The 20,899-nt window shown below is 40.9% G+C and overlaps 1 protein-coding gene across 2 annotated transcripts in view; it reads left to right on the forward strand.

Annotated features, from left to right (window-relative positions):
- The window catches only part of prkcaa (protein kinase C, alpha, a), a 522,844-nt gene that overhangs the window by 431,348 nt on the left and 70,597 nt on the right, over positions 1-20,899 (forward strand). For both annotated transcript variants that reach the window (XM_061880341.1, XM_061880342.1), the window contains exon 17: positions 2,721-2,861. In XM_061880341.1, the coding sequence (XP_061736325.1) occupies positions 2,721-2,861 (141 nt within the window). The remainder of the gene's footprint in view (positions 1-2,720; positions 2,862-20,899) is intronic.

Raw genomic sequence — 20,899 nt, forward strand, 5'->3', positions numbered from 1 at the left:
GGAGAACATTCACACCGTAACACAACATAAACACAACAGAACAAATACCCAGAACCCTTTGCAGCCCTAACTCTTCCAGGGCCACAATACGGGGCGGGTTTGGGGAGGTGGGGGTGTATATTGTAACCTGTCTGTCGTTATAACTTTTTTTATTTATTTAGTTTTTATGTGTATGCCATTTATTTTCAAAACCCTTATTTATATTTCAAACACACAAACTATGCAACATTTTACCCCCGAAACATTTCAAAGTGGAATATTTGATGTGAAGTAATTGGAACCCTAAATAGGTCAATAATTAATAACACTAAAAAAAAAAAAAAAAAGAATAAGTGTTGAAAAAAAGCCAAATGTATATTTATATATTTTTTTACTTTTAACGCTTAAGTCTGTAGATCTCTTGATCATAAGATTTTACCATTTTTTTCATATCTTTTTGTTTGTTTGATGCCCTTTTTGTGAAAGAAAACTTTGTTTTGCACAAAATATACAATATCCCCCCCCCCCCCCCCCCCCCCCCCCCCCCCAAAACAAAATATTTGAAAGTGTCATTGTTCCAGTGAAGTACTTGGAGCCTTCAGCAGGTCAATAACAGTCCGCATGGCAGCTTTGTGTTATTAGTCTCAACATTGCAACTTTTTCTTGTTACATGTCACTGTTTATTCTTTTATTACACTTTTTTATGTTTTAAATTTTCATTATAGTATTTTTTTAGAATGTGAAGTGAAGTGAATTATATTTATATAGCGCTTTTCTCTAGTGACTCAAAGCGCTTTACATATCGAAGTTACATTTAAACCAGTGTGGGTGGCACTGGGAGCAGGTGGGTAAAGTGTCTTGCCCAAGGACACAACGGCAGTGTCTAGGATGGCGGAAGCAGGAATCGAACCTGCAACCCTCAAGTTGCTGGCACGGCCACTCTACCAACCGAGCTATGCCGCCCCCCAGGGGCCATTAACAAATTAGCTGGGGGCCACAGGCTCAGGGTGGAGGACAGAGTAAAACAACTTGCACTGAGCCTAGTCTATAAAATCCGCTACACCTCCTTGATACCGAAGTACATGTCAAACTACTTCCTTAACGTAAATGACCGCCATAACCACAACACCAGGGGGAGCTCCACAAACCACGTTAAACCCAGATTCCGATCTAAAAAAGGTCTTAACTCATTCTCTTTCTATGCCACATCAATGTGGAATGAATTGACCAATTTGGAATCTTATCTTAAAGTCCAAGTGCTGTCCAAGTCAGGTTGTTTTACTTGCAGTGCTTTATTTTGATAGAGTACACTACGTGCCAGCGGGCAGCTACATAATTTAACAAGGAGCAGATTTTGTTGTTGCTCATCTTCCTACGGGTACTTTTTAAGTCTCAGTTTACTTTAGTACAAAATGCTGTGTCAGCGTGTAGCGTGATTGGAAGCGGCAGCACTTCTTCTAAAGGCAAAAAGGTAGGGCGGGAAAAAATAATAATTTTATCACAAATTTATATGCCCATCTGTTTTGTTGTCATATTTTGAACTAGAAAAGCAGCTGAATCACATTACGGAACACACCAGACCACCGGAGAGGGACTTAAACATGAAAATCATTTTACTCCTGTTTGGGATTTCCCTTTTTAAGGGCCGAGTCCTCTCAGGTTCTTGTGCGGTATCGACTGTTTCAATAAAATGAGGAGTCTAGATTTTAAGTTTAACAATTTATTCTAAAAATATTAGCAATACCAGTTCGTTAAAGGCTGGCAGGTTCTCTGAAGATGGTCCCACTAGTCGCTTTAATCCGTCAAAACCGAAAATTAATCTAAGTGTGTGTGAGCAAGAATGCACACCCATCTGCTCTCAATCCATCCCGTACCTCGCACCTCCTCTCACCATCGAAACTGGGGCACTACCATAGCAGCAAGATGGACTCATTGTGCCCAAAAACGATTCCCTACGCATTCCGTTGTACGTGAGGTGGAAATATCTCAAACACTCCACAAGGGAACATCCATTCATCCATCCATCCATCCATCTTCGTCCGCTTATCCGAGGTTGGGTAGTGGGGGCGGTAGCCTAAGCAGGGAAGCCCAGACTTCCCTAACCCCAGCCATTTGGTCCAGCTCCTCCCGGGGGATCCCGAGGCATTCCCAGGCCAGCCGGGAGACATAGTCTTCCCAACATGTCCTGGGTCATCCCCGTGGACTCCCACCGGTCGGATGTGCCCTAAACACCTCCCTTAAAGGAGGTGTTCGGGTGGCATCCTGACCAGATGCCCGAACCACCTCATCTGGCGCCTCTCGATGTGGAGGAGCAGCGGTTTTACTTTGAGTTCCTCCCGGATGGCAAATCTTCTCATCCTATCTCTAAGGGAGAGCTCCGCCACCCGGCGGGGTAAGCTAATATCGGCCGCTTGTACCCGTGGTCGTGTCCTTTCGTTCATAACCCAAAGCTCATGACCATAGGCGGGGATGGGAACTTAGATCGACCGGTAAATTGAGAGCTTTGCCTTCCGGCTCAGCTCCTTCTTCACCACAACGGATCGATACAGCGTCCGCATTACTGAAAACGCCGCACCGATCCGCCTGTCGACCTCACGATCCGCTCCACCCTCACTCGTGAACAAGACTCCGAAGTACTTGAACTCGTCCACTAGTGAACAATTGAATAAAATGATATTGCCACATGTGGACCACTTGTTTTGACCCTGAGCCCCACTCTGTCCATTCTGTGCGACGAGCAGCTGATGACCAAGCATCCATCCAAGCGACTGGGCTGCAGCGCTGAAGGGGAGCGGGACGTCAAAGAGCACGCTTTCTTCAGACGTATTGACTGGGAACGCCTTGAGAACAAGGCGATACAGCCACCCTTCAAGCCGAAACTGGTAAGCCTAGTCTTCTACACACACTTTTGGAACAGTAAACCGAAAACAAGATATGGCATTCAGTGGAAGAGTGGGTCCTGGATTCTGGCAAACTGGTTGTAGGTTCTTACAGTCTGACCTGTACTACAGATCACATTGAAGTTATCCGGGATCTATTCTTTGTTCTCTGGCTTAACCTAGCCTAACATTCAAGACGTAGGATGCGAGGTTGGTGGTCGCTGGATAATAACATGATTAGTCAAGACATTAGCATTTCTAGTAAGAGTTGGGGGTGACTAAAACTACTTGTTTCTGACTAAATCCTCAAACTTAACCTCTAAAGACCCAAGATGTTTGTTTATATGCTCTTTTTTATTTCTCTTTGCCTAATTAGAATAAAAACTAAGAATAATCTTTTTATATGATGTACTTAGTCCATAAGTACACAAATGTGTACTTCATGTGTAGTGACATGCAAATTTTTATTTTTAAGCTTTTTTTTTTCCAAAATTCCGTTGTATGTTATACTCTTCTCACACCACCAGATGGCAGTATAAGTGTCCACATAAGCGGCCATAAGACCCCAATTCAGTAGTGTACACAATTTTGGAAATAAGAGTTAAAAGGTGCGGTCCACACATGTGGCCACTAAAAGGGGAACTGTACTTTTTGGGGGGAATTTTCCCGATTGTTTGCAATCATTATGAAAGAAATGACGACAGATGTATTTTTTTTTTATGTATTCTAACTATTAAATACATTTCGATCAAAAGTCTGTTTGCGATGGAGCCCAAGGGAGCTGCTCTATTCTACGTATAAAGCCCTTAAAAAAACACCCAAAAATCTTCATTAGGGTTTTACATACATTCTGTAATTATATACAAACCCCGTTTCCAATGAGTTGGGAAATTGTGTTCGATGTAAATATAAACGGAATACAATGATTTGAAAATCCTTTTCAACCCATATTCAGTTGAATGCACTACAAAGACAACATATTTAATGTTCGAACTCATAAACTTTATTTTTTTTTTGCAAATAATAATTAACTTAGAATTTCATGGCTGCAACATGTGCCAAAGTAGTTGGGAAAGGGCATGTTCACCACCGTGTTACATCACCTTTTCTTTTAACAACACTCAATAAACGTTTGGGAACTGAGGAAACTAATTGTTGAAGCTTTGAAAGTGGAATTCTTTCAAATTCTTGTTTTATGTAGAGCTTCTGTGTGGTGCATTATGAAGCGTAAAATACGACTGTTGAACGACCGAGGCTATACATAAAACAAGAATGAGAAATAATTCCACTTTCAAAGCTTCAACAATTACTTTCCTCAGTTCCCAAACGTTTATTGAGTGTTGTTAAAAGAAAAGGTGATGTAACACAGTGGTGAACATGCCCTTTCCCAACTACTTTGCCACGTGTTGCAGCCAAGAAACTGTAAGTTAACTATTATTTGCAAAAACAAAAAATAAAGTTTATGAGTTTGAACATCAAATATGTTGTCTTTGTAGCATATTCAACTGAATATGGGTTGAAAATTATTTGCAAATCATTGTATTCTGTTTATATTTACATCCAACACAATTTCCCAACTAATATGGTTTGTATGTAGGGTGCATGGGAGTTTGCCCAACCAGTCTACATGTGCTTTGTGGACTTGGAGAAGACATTCGACCGTGTCCCTCGGGAAGTCCTGTGGGGAGTGCTCAGAGAGTATGGGGTATCGGACTGTCTTATTGTGGCGGTCCGTTCCCTGTATGATCAGTGTCAGAACTTGGTCCGCATTGCCGGCAGTAAGTCGAACACATTTCCAGTGAGGGTTGGACTCCGCCAAGGCTGTCCTTTGTCACCCATTCTGTTCATAACTTTTATGGACAGAATTTCTAGGCGCAGTCAAGGCGTTGAGGGGTTCCGGTTTGGTTTGGTGACCGCAGGATTAGGTCTCTGCTTTTTGCAGATGATGTGGTCCTGATGGCTTCATCTGACCGGGATCTTCAGCTCTCACTGGATCGGTTCGCAGCCGAGTGTGAAGCGGCCGGAATGAGAATCAGCACCTCCAAGTCCGAGTCCATGGTTCTCGCCCAGACAAGGGTGGAATGCCATCTCCAGGTTGGGGAGGAGACCCTGCCCCAAGTGGAGGAGTTCAAGTACCTAGGAGTCTTGTTCACGAGTGAGGGAAGAGTGGATCGTGAGATCGACAGGCGGATCGGTGCGGCGTCTTCAGTAATGCGGACGTTGTATCGATCCGTTGTGGGGAAGAAGGAACTGAGCCGGAAGCCAAAGCTCTCAATTTACCGGTCGATCTACATTCAGATCCTCACCTATGGTCATGAGCTTTGGGTCATGACCGAAAGGATAAGATCACGGGTACAAGCGGTCGAAATGAGTTTCCTCCGCCGTGTGACGGGTCTCTCCCTTAGAGATAGGGTGAGAAGCTCTGTCATCCGGGAGGAACTCAAAGTAAAGCCGCTGCTCCTCCACATGGAGAGGAGCCAGATGAGGTGGTTCGGGCATCTGGTCAGGATGCCACCCGAACGCCTCCCTAGGGAGGTGTTTAGGGCACGTCCAACCGGTAGGAGGCCACGGGGAAGACCCAGGACACGTTGGGAAGACTGTGTTTCCCTGCTTAGGCTGTTGCCCCCGCGACCCGACCTCGGATAGGCGGAGGAGGATGGATGGATGGATGGATGGTTTGTATGTAATATAATAACAGGCCAATTTATAATAACATTTAATATTTGCATATTTTTGGTCATTTTAAGCATATGCGGTGCATTAATTTAATGAACAATTTTTTTCTTCATCACTAATACTCACTGTAGACTTCATGAGATCCAACTAACATAATAAAACATCACTTACTGTACAATCTCTGCTGTCAATAGGATGTTGACTTCCAGGATGATCATATATTCCCATTTATATGAAGACTGACAAAGAATCCTTGCGAAGAAAGGAGACAGTGGTGTGTGACCGACCGTCTTTTTGTGTCGTTCTCGCCATTGCCGGATTTAAATTGGATGTCAAAGTCTACCGACTTGTCGAAATCGTCCTCAGCCTTTATGATCTACAATAAACGTCCAAGGAGCAAGGAAGCGTGGACATCCATTGCTTTCGGTCCCCTAGAGGGGGGGGGTTGCCCACATCTGAGGTCCTCTCCAAGGTTTCTCATAGTCAGCATTGTCGCTGGCGTCCCACTGAATGTGAATTCTCCCTGCCCACTGGGTGTGAGTTTTCCTTGCCCTTTTGTGGGTTCTTCCGAGGATGTTGTAGTCGTAATGATTTGTGCAGTCCTTTGAGACATTTGTGATTTGGGGCTATATAAATAAACATTGATTGATTGATTGATTGAAACAGCAGAGCACTCCATGATGTAAACATCGGGAGACACGGTGGTGATCACATCGCCGCTATAATAGTTTGTCTGTGTTAGCACTTCTAATAACAAAATGACTAATGTAAATAGAATATTTCTGACGGTTTTTGAATGGTTATTTATTGGGTTTTATGGGCGGAATTGAGGATCTCTCATTGACTTGTATTTATGTTTATTTTTGTGCTAGAATGCACTATGAAAAAAATCCATTCGTCGTCGTGTCTTTCATAAGGATTGTGAAAGATAGACAAAATTCCCCAAAATAAAGTGCAATCCCCCTCTAACCTGGGTAAGCACAAATCCCGATCAGTGTTACTAGCCTCTGGTTTGAGTGCAGGAGGTGGAAGACAATCACCATGCAAACCTCTCCCAAGAAAGACAAAAGGTTGACTTTGTAAGAAGAAACATGGCGTGGTCCCCTTCAACCTTTTCCGAACCAAGGCACATTTTTTTGATGGAAAAAATTCTGAGGCACACCACTAGCCGAAAACATTAAAAAAAAATACAACTCTGTAGCCGTTAATTGACTGTAAAAAGTCATTCTCGCAATAGTTGGATATGAATTCAAATCACATCACACCATTACTTATTTGGAGTTTTTTGCTGTTTTCCTGTGTGTAGTCTTTTAGTTCTTGTCTTGGCTTTTCCTCTTTTGTTGGTATTTTCCTGTAGCAGTTGCATGTCTTCCTCGAACCCTATTCCCCCGCAACTGCTTTGCAATCAAGACTATTTAAGTTGTGCAGATGCTATCCTTCTTTGTGGGGACATTTTCGATTGTCATGTACGGGATGTACTTTGTGGACGCTGTCTCTGCTCCACACTCTGCAAGTTTTTGCTGTCGTCCAGCATTGTGTTTCTGTTTACTTTGTAGCCAGTTCAGTTTAACCTGGTTTTACATTGCCATCCCTATGCTTCAGTGCCTTTTCCTAGCGGGACTTGCCTTTTGTTCATTTTTGGCTTAAGCGTTACATACCTTTTTTACCTGCACACTGTCTCCCGCTGTGCTCTGCATATTCGGATCACAACAAACCATCCTCGACGCGTTCCGACTTCTACAAAGCAATGAACTACCTGCTGCCACCTACTGATATGGAGTATTAGAAGATTACCCTGCCCAGCTCTACACAGCACAGGCACTAGACAACGGAACATTATTATTATGATTTTCGATTTGCAAAAAAATATTTTTGGGACCAATTAGGTGAAGTTGCATAAATTCCCGCGGCACACACAGTGGTTGAAAATCACAGCCTTGGTGAGTCTTCTTCAATTCTAGCTAAAGTTGGGTTATGTCGATTGCATGGATGGATTTTTGTTGCCTTGGACATGGAGGTCAGTCCCCGCCCGTCCTCATTCATTCATTTTTTATTTACCTCCTTCTTTGATGTGCTTTTTTGATCAATAGCCAATTAAACTTTAGCAACTAAACACACCTTTGCTTGAGAAGGAACAGCATGAAGAGAATCTTATATTTCTTGCCACCCCTTCAACATAATGATAATAATAATAATACATTTTATTTAGTATAGCGCTTTTCAGTGTACTCAAAGATGCTTTACAGGATAGAAATTACAAATATGAAACATTCAAAGTAATAATATATAATACAGGAAATATAAAATCATTACATAGTAAAAATTACGACTGCGAATCTTTGAGTGTCCCATGATTCGATTCGATTATAAATCGATTTTTTTCGATTCAACACGATTCTCGATTCAAAGACGATATTTTTCCGATTCAAAACGATTCTGTATTCATTCAATACATAAGATTTCAGCAGGATCTACCCCAGTCTGCTGACATGCTAGCAGAGTAGTATATATTTTTAAAAAAAAGCTTTTATAATTGTAAAGGACAATGTTTTATCAACTGATTGCAATAATGTAAATTTGTTTTAACTATTAAACAAACCAAAAAATATGACTTATTTTATCTTTGTGAAAACATTGGACACAGTGTGTTGTCAAGCTTATGAGATGCCATGCAAGTGTAAGCCACTGTGACACTTTTTTAAACAATTTTATAAATGTCTGATAATGTCAATGAGGGATTTTTAATCACTGCTATGCTGAAATTATAACTAATATTGATACTGTTGTTGATAATATTCATTTTTGTTTCACTACTTTTGGTTCGTTCTGTGTGGTGTTTGTGTCTCCTCTCAATTGCTCTGTTTATTGCAGTTCTGAGTGTTGCTGGGTCAGGTTCGGTTTTGGAATTGGATTGCATTGTTATGGTATTGCTGTGTAGTGGGTTGTTGGATTGATAAAAAAATATATATAAATAAATCGATTTTAAAAAAATGAGAATCGATTCTGAATCGCACAACAGATTCGATTTGTATTGGAATCGATTTTTTCCCACACCCCTAATATATATATATATATATATATATATATATATATATATATATTCACCATTATAATTCGTTGTGCCTTATGGTCCAAAAAATATGGTAGTCTTGTTTCCCAGTGAAAAATCCAAACACTGAGTCCTAGCCTAGTAGTTGTCGTTCTGATTGGATCCCAGCCGTGATTTACCCCCGCCCCTCTCCTGCATGCTACTGTGATTGGATAGATCAGCGTTTTTCAACCACTGTGCCGCGGCACACTAGTATGCCGGGAGATATTGTCTGGTGTGCCGGGGGAAATGATGCAACTTCACCTAAATGGTCCAAAAAAATATTTTTTTGCAAATCAATAATTATAATCTGCCGATAATGTTCCGTTCTTTTATTGTCTGTGCTGTGTAGAGCTCGGCAGGGTAACCATGTAATACTATTCCATATCAGTAGGTGGCAGCATGTAGTTAATTGCTTTGCAAAAGTCGGAATGTGTCGGGTGAGATGAGGACGGTTTGTCGTAAACCCAATACTCAAAAGGTAAAAAGGTATGTAACACTTAAATCAAAATTTAACGAAAGGGAAAGAAAAAGGCATTGAGGCAAAGGGATGGCTATGCAAAGCGAAAGTAAAACTGAACTGGCTGTAAAGTAAACATAAACAGAATGCTGGACGACAGCAAAAACTTGCAGGGTGTGAAGCAGAGACAGGGTCCACAAAGTACATTCATACATGACTTGGCAATAGCAACAACTTAAATAGTATTGCTTGCTAACACAAAGCCGGTGCGGGGAATAGCGCTCAAAGGAAGACTTGAAACAGGAAGGGCCAGCAAAATAACAGCGCAAGACAAGAACTAAAGCACGACACACAATAAAACACCAACAAACTCAAAATAAGGTTAGACGACCTGGTGGAGTTTCATTTTTTAACGTTTTTCTGTTGGTGGTGTGCCTCCGGATTTTTTTTTTCGAGAAAAAGGTTGAAAAACGATGGGATAGATTACTAACGTGTCCCGCCCACCCTGAAGACCACAACAAATTGGATTGGATTTCATCTCTGTCAATTACTTTCGTCTCGTTTTTTTTATTCATAAACAAAATCATCAACTAATCTCGTCCTTGTTTTTTCGTGAAGGTGCATTTGTTTTGACTCGTCATCGTCGTGTTTTAGTCAGGGGAAAACAGGCAGAGGTGGGTAGAGTAGCTGGAAATTGTACTCAAGTAAGAGTACTGTTACTTTAGAGATGTATTACTCAAGTAAAAGTAAGGAGTAGTCACCCAAATATTTACTTGAGTAAAAGTAAAAAGTATGTTGTGAAAAAACTACTCAAGTACTGAGTAACTGATGAGTAACCTGATTACGGCAACAAGTAATGCACAAAAACATAAAAATAGCAATGAGCAAATTCAAAGCCAGGAATATCTCTTAAGCAACTAAAACAATAATATATTTTAAATAATAGTACATTAAAATAAAATTTAAAAAATGGCACATTGAGCCACAATAACTTAACAGCACCATAGCCTCAGTAGGCATTGATTGATTGATTGATTGATTGATTAAAACTTTTATTAGTAGATTGCACAGTACAGTACATATTCCGTACAATTGACCACTAAATGGTAACACCCCAATAAGTTTTTCAACGTTTATCAGTTACTTAATAAATGACCAAGTCGAGGTGATCTACCTCATATATACATATACACACATATCACATATATATACACAGTATATACATACATTTATATATACAGTATATCATTTATATTTATTTATTTTGCCGTTTTTGTTCACATGTTGAAGGTGTTTTAATGAATATACATGCATGTTTAACATATAGATTCCTATCTTTCATGAAGACAAGAATATAAGTTGGTGTATTACCTGATTCTGATGACTTGCATTGATTGGAATCAGACGTCCACGTTTTCAAATGGAGTAGAAAAAAAAGTTCCTCTTTTCTGTCTAATACCACATGAAAGTGGTTGGTTTTTGGCATCTTATTTGTCCAGCTTCCATATTTGTTTTTATTACACTTTACAAGAAATACATTGGCGGCAAACTCCGTAGCTTGCTAGCTTGTTTGCGCTGGCTTTCGGAGACTCTTATTTTGTTAGCGCAGGCGCGATGGAGCGGCGCTTTTATTGTGAAGACAGGAACTGTGCGATCAGTCTTTAGGCTTTTGACGGGAAGTACGGTTGAAATAAAAAGTGTCTTTTTTCCTTTACACTTTTGATTGATTGATTTAAACTTTTATTATTAGATAGCTCAGTACTGATTGATTGATACTTTTATTATTAGATAGCTCAGTACAGTACATATTCCGTACAATTGACCACTAAATGCTAACACCCCAATACGTTTGTCAACATGTTTAAGTCGGGTTTTACGTATCACGGTCATGTGACCGCCTGGCTCTGTTTGATTGGTCCAACGTCACCAGTGACTGCATGTGATTGGTGAAACGCAGGCATGCGTAGATTCTACTTTGAAGCTCTGTCATGAACCAAAACAAACATTAATAGATCGATAAAAAAAGTAGCGAGTAGCGAGCTTAATGTAGATAAATGGAGCGGAGTAAAAGTAGCGTTTCTTCTCTAAAATATACTCAAGTAAAAGTATGTTGCATAAAAACTACTCTTAGAAGTACAATTTATCCCAAATGTTACTCAAGTAAATGTAACGGAGTAAATATCTGAAAACAGGTCAATGAAACATCCTGAAGCGGCTTGAAGATGATCTGTAAAACATCATCTTTGCAAGATTTTGAGCAAAGAACCACCATTACATGTTAGGTAGACCACAAGAAAGTGTTTTACATATATAAAAAAAAAATAATAGGACTCCTTTAATGCGCCCTAAAATCCGGTGCGCCTTAAATATATGAAAAAAAGATCAAAAATAGACCAATCTGTGGTCCGGAAAAATTGAATGAATGAATGGTTTATTTTGAGCCATGCAAACAAAACAAAAGAATGACATAAAATACAAAAGATATATATATATATATATATACATTATTTTTTACACCTACATTGAAAACATTACATGTGACTAATCTTTTGTAGATGTCAAGATTGGCTCAAAAGGGAGTGGGAAGAAGTAAACTTATTAGGTCCCACCCCTATACATACACAATATATATATACATATATATATATACAATATATAATACAATAATATATATAATATAATTCAATTCAGTGGTTGCTGCGTAGATGCTATATATTATCTATATATAATACATTTAAATTCACACACACTTACATATATACATATGTACACACACATATATACAATTTATATATATATATATATATATATATATATGGGGCTTCACGGTGGCAGAGGGGTTAGTGCGTCTGCCTCACAATACGAAGGTCCTGCAGTCCTGGGTTCAAATCCAGGCTCAGGATCTTTCTGTGTGGAGTTTGCATGTTCTCCCCGTGACTGCGTGGGTTCCCTCCGGGTACTCCGGCTTCCTCCCACTTCCAAAGACATGCACCTGGGGATAGGTTGATTGGCAACACTAAATGGTTCCTAGTGTGTGAATGTTGTCTGTCTATCTGTGTTGGCCCTGTGATGAGGTGGCGACTTGTCCAGGGTGTACCCCGCCTTCCGCCCGATTGTAGATGAGATAGACGCCATTGCCCCCCGCCACCCCAAAAAGGGAATAAGCTGTAGAAAATGGATGGATATATATATACATAATCACATACATACACACACGCATATACCCAAAATACACACATATCCATCATATATATACACACACACACACACACACACACACACACACACACACCTATATAAATACTATATATATAATAGTATATATAATATACACTTTTGTCTAAACATTATTAACAGTTTTTGGTGCCTAAGGTTTCATTTTGAATGTAATGTTAGTGGTTAATAGTGGATCTGTAGCTGTGGAGTGAATTATATTTATATAGCGCTTTTTCTCTAGTGACTCAAAGCGCTTTACATAGTGAAACCCAATATCCATTTTTTTTTACATTTAAACCAGTGTGGGTTGCACTGAGAGCAGGTGCCCAAGGACACAACGGCAGTGACTAGAATGGCCGAAGCGGGGATCGAACCTGCAACCCTCAAGTTGCTGGCACGGGGCCGTTCTTCCAACCGAGCTATAGCGCCGATACATTGGTTTTATTATTACGCTATATTTGCTTACAACAATGTTATATAGTTTTGCTTTGCTGGTGCGATAAATACCCATAAGTGTTTTTTTTCCCCTGTGATGGGTCGTCAGGGGGGGGGGATGCAACCGTTTATGCAGCTCATGAATACTGAACACAAGTCATTACAGTCCATCACGGGGATTTTACAGAGACTAAACAACTCTGCCGCTCCAGATGTATGGCACATGCACGCAATGACACACATCTCCAGTATTACTGGCACTTCGGCTCGTGGAACTTCATCACGTTTGCGACATACATTCATGTATGATGTATTCTAAGTCAATAATACTCTATGTGAATGTGAGTGTTGTCTGTCTAGCTGTGTTGGCCCTGCGATGAGGCGGCGACTTGTCCAGGGTGTACGCCACCTTCCGCCCAATTGTAGCTGAGATAGGCACCAGCGACCCCAAAGGGAATAAGCGGTAGAAAATTGATGGATAAACTCATTTCAGATTGTCTAAAAACAGTTAGACCCAGAGAGTATGTTAGGTTAAAGTTAAAGTACCGATGATTGTCACACACATGAGGTGTGGCGGAATTATTCTCTCGATCACCCCCTGGGAGGTGAGGGGAGCAGTGAGCAGCAGCGGTGGCCACGCCCGGGAATCATTTTTGGGTGATTTAACCCCCAATTCCAACCCTTGATGCTGAGTGCCAAGCAGGGAGGTAATGGATCCCATTTTTATAGTCTTTGGTAAGACTCGGCCGGGGTTTGAACTCACGACCTACCCATCTCAGGGCAGACACTCCAACCCAGGGGTCGGGAACCTTTTTGGCTGAGAGAGCCATACAAGCCAAATATTTTTAAAAGTATTTCCGTGAGAGCGATTTAATTTATTTATTTTTTAACACAGAACACAACTATATGCGTGCATTTTTAAGTAAGACCAACAGTTATAGCAGGGGTCGGGAACCTTTTTTGCTGAGAGAGCTAAAAAGCCAAATATTTTAAAATGTATTTCCATAAGAGCCATATAATATTTTTTTAACACTGAACACAACTAAACATGTGCATTTTTAAGTAAGACCAACATTTCTAGAGTATAATAGGTCTCTTATTCTTTGTAATAACATTGTTATTCTGAAGCTAACTGTGGTGGGGGCGTGGCCTGTCGGCCTGCAGTGAACTAGGGTGTGCCAGGACCGGCCTTGAAATCAGCGAGAGCTGCGTCGATGGCCCACCTGAGCCTTGTTATCTAATCCCCTGTCGCTCTGTTATAAGCAGCAGCCAGGAGGAGAGACGAGGTTGGGGCTGGAGCCAGAGCGCGAGCGAGAACGAAAGAGAAAAATAAAATTGCTGGAAAGCAACTGAGAGACTTATTGAAAAATAAAACAATATTGTAACCCCGAAACGGGCTCTCATGTCGGTGCCTGGTGGTCTGAAGAACCCCCAGGAGGACAAGCCCCACACTAACCGATAATAAATAAATAACTTATTAACGCAACTTCCTGAACAGGTGCGGTAGTAAACGGATGGATGGACTAAAAATGCATGAGAATGTTTTATGTGTTGAACATTATTTTTAACACTTATTACAAGTGGAATTATTCATTACTTATCATGTTAAGCAATGTCAGCTCAGATTTATCTGAGAGCCAGATGCAGTCATCAAAAGAGCCACATCTGGCTCTAGAGCCATAGGTTCCTTACCCCTGATTTATAGAGTACAATAAGTCTCTTATTATTTTAATAACGTTGTTATTCTGAGGCTAACCAAAAATAAATAAAACATTTTTTACCATTAATGCGACTTCTTGAACAGGTGCGGTAGAAACCAGATGGATGGATGAAAATGCATGAGAATGTTTTATATTTTGAACCTTATTTTTGACACTTTGATTACCAGCGGAATTATTCAGCTCAGATTTATCCAAGAGCCAGATGCAGTCATCAAAAGAGCCACATCTGGCTCTAGAGCCATAGGTTCCCTACCCCTGCTCTAACCACTACTGCAGTATTTTTCAACCTTTTTTGAGCCTTGGCACATTTGTTGCGTTGAAAAAATCTGGAGGCACACCACTAGAAGAGAAATCATTAAAAAAACAAGACTCAGTTGACAGTAAAAAGTCGTTGTCGCAATTGTTGGATGACTTTAAACCATAACCAACCATGCTTCACTATAGCTCTTGTCTCAAAGTAGGTGTACTGTCACCACCTGTCACATCACGGCGTGACTTATTTGGAGTTTGTTGCTGTTTTCCTGTGTGTCGTGTTTTAGTTCTTGTTTTGCTGTTCTATTTTGGTGGCTTTTTCTGTCTTTTGGTATTCTCCTGGAGCAGTTTCATGTCGTCCTTTGAGCGATATTTCCCACATCTACTTTGTTTTAGCAATCAATAATTTTTTCCGTTGTTTTTATCCTTCTTTGTGGGGACATTTTTGATTGTCATGTCATGTTCAGATGTACTTTGTGGACGCCATCTTTGCTCCACGGTAAGTCTTTGCTGTCGTCCAGGATTCTGATTTTGTTTACTTTGTAGCCAGTTCAGTTTTAGTTTCGTTCTGCGTAGCCTTCCCTGAGCTTCAATGCCTTTTCTTAGGGGCATTTACCTTTTGTTTATTTTTGGTTTAATCATTAGACACAATTTTACCTGCACACTGCCTCCCGCTGTTTCCGACATCTACAAAGCCATTAGCTACCGGCTGCCACCTACGGATATGGAAGAGTATTACACGGTTATTCTGCGGAGCTACAGACAACCCTGACACTCAACAACAACACATCATTTGTAGACTATGATTACTGGTTTGTAAAATTTTTTTTTAACCCGGAGGCACACCACTAGAAGAGAAATCGTTAAAAAAACGAGACTCAGTTGACAGTAAAAAGTCGTTGTCGCAATTGTTGGATGACTTTAAACCATAACCAACCATGCTTCACTATAGCTCTTGTCTCAAAGTAGGTGTACTGTCACCACCTGTCACATCACGGCGTGACTTATTTGGAGTTTGTTGCTGTTTTCCTGTGTGTCGTGTTTTAGTTCTTGTTTTGCTGTTCTATTTTGGTGGCTTTTTCTGTCTTTTGGTATTCTCCTGGAGCAGTTTCATGTCGTCCTTTGAGCGATATTTCCCACATCTACTTTGTTTTAGCAATCAATAATTTTTTCCGTTGTTTTTATCCTTCTTTGTGGGGACATTTTTGATTGTCATGTCATGTTCAGATGTACTTTGTGGACGCCATCTTTGCTCCACAGTAAGTCTTTGCTGTCGTCCAGGATTCTGTTTTTGTTCACTTTTTGGCCAGTTCAGTTTTTGTTTCATTCTGCGTAGCCTTCCCTGAGCTTCAATGCCTTTTCTTAGGGGCATTTACCTTTTGTTTATTTTTGGTTAAATCATTAGACACAATTTTACCTGCACACTGCCTCCCGCTGTTTCCGACATCTACAAAGCCATTAGCTACCGGCTGCCACCTACTGATATGGAAGAGTATTACACGGTTATTCTGCGGAGCTACAGACAACCCTGACACTCAACAACAACACATCATTTGTAGACTATGATTACTGGTTTGTAAAAACATTTTTTAACCCGCAGGCACACCACTAGTAGAGAAATTATTTAAAAAAACGAGACTCAGTTGACAGTAAAAAGTCGTTGTCGCAATTGTTGGATATGACTTTAAACCATAACAAACCATGCTTCACTATAACTCTTGTCTCAAAGTAGGTGTACTGTCACCACCTGTCACATCACGCCGTGACTTATTTGGAGTTTGTTGCTGTTTTCCTGTGTGTAGTGTTTTAGTTCTTGTTTTGCTGTCCTATTTTGGTGTCTTTTTCTGTTTTTTGGTATTCTCCTGGAACAATTTCATGTCTTCCTTTGAGCGATATTTCCCTCATCTACTTTCTTTTAGCAATCAATAACTTTTTCGATTGTTTTTATCCTTCTTTGTGGGGACATTTTTGATTGTCATGTCATGTTCAGATGTACTTTGTGGACGCCATCTTTGCTCCACAGTAAGTCTTTGCTGTCGTCCAGGATTCTGTTTTTGTTTACTTTTTAGCCAGTTCAGTTTTAGTTTCTTTCTGCGTAGCCTTCCCTGAGCTTCAATGCCTTTTCTTTGGGGCATTTACCTTTTGTTTATTTTTGGTTTAATCATTAGACACAATTTTACCTGCACACTGCCTCCCGCTGTTTCCGACATCTACAAAGCCATTAGCTACCGGCTGCCACCTACGGATATGGAAGAGTATTACACGGTTATTCTGCGGAGCTACAGACAACCCTGACACTCAACAACAACACATCATTTGTAGACTATGATTACTGGTTTGCAAAAAAAATTTTTAACCCGGAGGCACACCATTAGAAGAGAAATTATTAAAAAAACGAGACTCAGTTGACAGTAAAAAGTCGTTGTCGCAATTGCTGGATATGACTTTAAACCATAACAAACCATGCTTCACTATAGCTCTTGTCTCAAAGTAGGTGTACTGTCACCACCTGTCACATCACGCCGTGACTTATTTGGTGTTTGTTGCTGTTTTCCTGTGTGTAGTGTTTTAGTTATCGTTTTGCTGTTCTATTTTGGTGGCTTTTTCTGTCTTTTGGTATTCTCCTGGAGCAGTTTCATGTCTTCCTTTGAGCGATATTTCCCACATCTACTTTGTTTTAGCAATCAATAATTTTTTGGGTTGTTTTTATCCTTCTTTGTGGGGACATTTTTGATTGTCATGTCATGTTTGGATGTAGATTGTGGACGCCATCTTTGCTCCACAGTAAGTCTTTGCTGTCGTCCAGGATTCTGTTCTTGTTTACTTTGTAGCCAGTTCAGTTTTAGTTTCGTTCTGCGTAGCCTTCCCTAAGCCTCAATGCCTTTTCTTAGGGGCACTCACCTTTTGTTTATTTTTGGTTTAATCATTTGACACAATTTTACCTGCACCCTGCCTCCCGCTGTTTCCGACATCTACAAAGCCATTAGCTACCGGCTGCCACCTACTGATATGGAAGAGTATTACACGGTTATTCTGCCGAGCTACAGACAACCCTGACACTCAACAACAACACATCATTTGTAGACTATGATTACTGGTTTGCAAAAAAAAAATTTAACCCGAAGGCACACCACTAGAAGAGAAATCATTAAAAAAACGAGACTCAGTTGACAGTAAAAAGTCGTCGTCGCAATTGTTGGATATGACTTTAAACCATAAAAAAACATTCTTCACTATAGCTCTTGTCTCAAAGTAGGTGTACTGTCACCACCTGTCACATCACGCCGTGACTTATTTGGAGTTTGTTGCTGTTTTCCTGTGTGTAGTGTTTTAGTTCTTGTTTTGCTGTCCTATTTTGGTGGCTTTTTCTGTTTTTTGGTATTCTACTGGAGCAGTTTCATGTCTTCCTTTGAGCGATATTTCCCACATCTACTTTGTTTTAGCAATCAATAATTTTTTCCGTTGTTTTTATCCGTCTTTATGGGGACATTTTTGATTGTCATGTCATGTTCGGACGTACTTTGTGGACGCCGTCTTTGCTCCACAGTAAGTCTTTGCTGTCGTCCAGGATTCTGTTTTTGTTTACTTTTTGGCCAGTTCAGTTTTTGTTTCATTCTGCATAGCCTTCCCTGAGCTTCAATGCCTTTTCTTAGGGGCATTTACCTTTTGTTTATTTTTGGTTAAATCATTAGACACAATTTTACCTGCACACTGCCTCCCGCTGTTTCCGACATCTACAAAGCCATTAGCTACCGGCTGCCACCTACGGATATGGAAGAGTATTACACGGTTATTTTGCCGAGCTACAGACAACCCTGACACTCAACAACAACACATCATTTGTAGACTATGATTACTGGTTTGCAAACATTTTTTTAAACCAAAATTGGTCAAATTAGACAATTTAGACAACTCCAAGTGGAGGAGTTCAAGTACCTAGGAGTCTTGTTCACGAGTGTGGGAAGAGTGGATCGTGAGATCGACAGGCGGATCGGTGCGGCGTCTTCAGTAATGCGGACGCTGTACCGATCCGTTGTGGTGAAGAAGGAGCTGAGCCGGAAGGCAAAGCTCTCAATTTACCGGTCGATCTACGTTCCCATCCTCACCTATGGTCATGAGCTTTGGGTCATGACCGAAAGGATAAGATCACGGGTACAAGCGGCCGAAATGAGTTTCCTCCGCCGTGTGGCGGGGCTCTCCCTTAGAGATAGGGTGAGAAGCTCTGCCATCCGGGAGGAACTCAAAGTAAAGCCGCTGCTCCTTCACATCGAGAGGAGCCAGATGAGGTGGTTTGGGCATCTGGTCAGGATGCCACCCGAACGCCTCCCTATGGAGATGTTTAGGGCACGTCCAACCGGTAGGAGGCCACGGGGAAGACCCAGGACACGTTGGGAAGACTATGTCTCCCGGCTGGCCTGGGAACGCCTCGGGATCCCCCGGGAAGAGCTAGACGAAGTGGCTGGGGAGAGGGAAGTCTGGGTTTCCCTGCTTAGGCTGTTGCCCCCGCGACCCGACCTCGGATAAGCGGAAGATGATCGATAGACAATTTCCCACGGCACACCAGACTGTATCTCGCGGTGTGGTTGAAAAACACTGCACTACGCCACTGAGATCGGCTGATAGTACATTTTTCTACTTTCTTTATCTCATAAATTTTGTTTGAGCAAAACAAAGTCCGTAGTACTCAATAACTAAACTAGAATAAAAACTACTATCTAGTGTATACAGCATGGGACTACAGTATGAGCCATGAATAATTCCATAGCTTCTTACCTCAATGTATAATTTATATGACGTCAATTTATTATGAAGCTCCGAGGAAGCCAAGTCATGTCAAACCAAACAATGCAAACAATTACATAGCATGAAGGACAGGTACTGTATGTGGGTCTTACATATATAAATATACTATTTATGTTCTTCTTTCAACTCTCGGGGGCTCCGGTTCCTGCAAAAAAGTTGAATCCATTTGCATCAACAAGATGAAATTAAGTCTGAAAACCTTTGACCAGTTGACTTTATGTCTGTCGCCATGCATTAGGAGTCTCAATGTGTGAAATACGACCCGCTTTAAAGATGGAGTATTTTATTTTGAAAGTAAACCGAATACTTTATTTTGTGTTTGCGCGTGGCTTCCTGTCCAACACTAGCAGATTTTAGCTAAATTGAACAGATTTGTTGCAGAATAGAAGCTCTGTGTATATTTAGCACTGGAATGCAGAATAGCATGTCGGTGATGTGCCGCGGGCGGTGGAAATTGACACAATAACAAAAATGGTCCGTCAGCGCACTTGTAACAGTCTGCGGCTGTTCCCCATTTAGTGAAAATTTGGGGTAAGAGGGTGAAATGTAATGCCTAAAATGCATTGAAAAGTTAGCGCCCTCTAGGCATCGGTGTAAATGTTGCAAATAGCCCCTTTAGGGTTTGTTATTTTGTTTGGGCATTTCCTGATTACATATCTGCAGCTATTTCTAAGGGGAGGGGGTCATTATACAGCAGCTGCACTGGGTCATAAACAGTTCAAACAAAAGGTGCTTGGCGCGGTGTCGGGTTTGCCCCCTCTCGCTTGTAACAGTCTGCGGCTGTTCCCCATTTAGTGAAAATTTGGGGTAAGAGGGTGAAATGTAATGCCTAAAATGCATTGAAAAGTTAGCGCCCTCTAGGCATCGGTGTAAATGTTGCAAATAGCCCCTTTAGGGTTTGTTATTTTGTTTGGGCATTTCCTGATTACATATCTGCAGCTACTTCTAAGGGGAGGGGGGTCATTATACAGCAGCTGCACTGGGTCATAAACAGTTCAAACAAAAGGTGCTTGGCGCGGTGTCGGGTTTGCCCCCTCTCGGCTTGTAGATTTCGGGTCCTGAGAAGGTCCTTCCTGTGGCTGTCCAAGATATTAGAAACCGACACCTCTACGGCGCATTCCATCACACACAGCAGAGGTTTACAAGTTGTTCGCCTTTTGCTTGATAAGATCAAAGACAGCTTTGTAAGCACCAGTGGTTAGTAACCCCAGAAAACGGTCTGCACGCAGGGCAACCTGACTCATAGAAAAAAAAAGTTGTGTGATAACTTATATACAATTATTCTGATACTGTTAATGTTTGCAAATTCAGAGAATATTTTCCTAGACACAATAAGACTTCAAAGGCAAAAAAAAATAAAAAAATTAAACAAGTACTAGATAGTAGTTTT

The sequence above is a fragment of the Nerophis ophidion genome, linkage group LG20 (genome assembly GCF_033978795.1).
Source record: "Nerophis ophidion isolate RoL-2023_Sa linkage group LG20, RoL_Noph_v1.0, whole genome shotgun sequence".
Taxonomy (NCBI): Eukaryota; Metazoa; Chordata; class Actinopteri; order Syngnathiformes; family Syngnathidae; genus Nerophis; species Nerophis ophidion.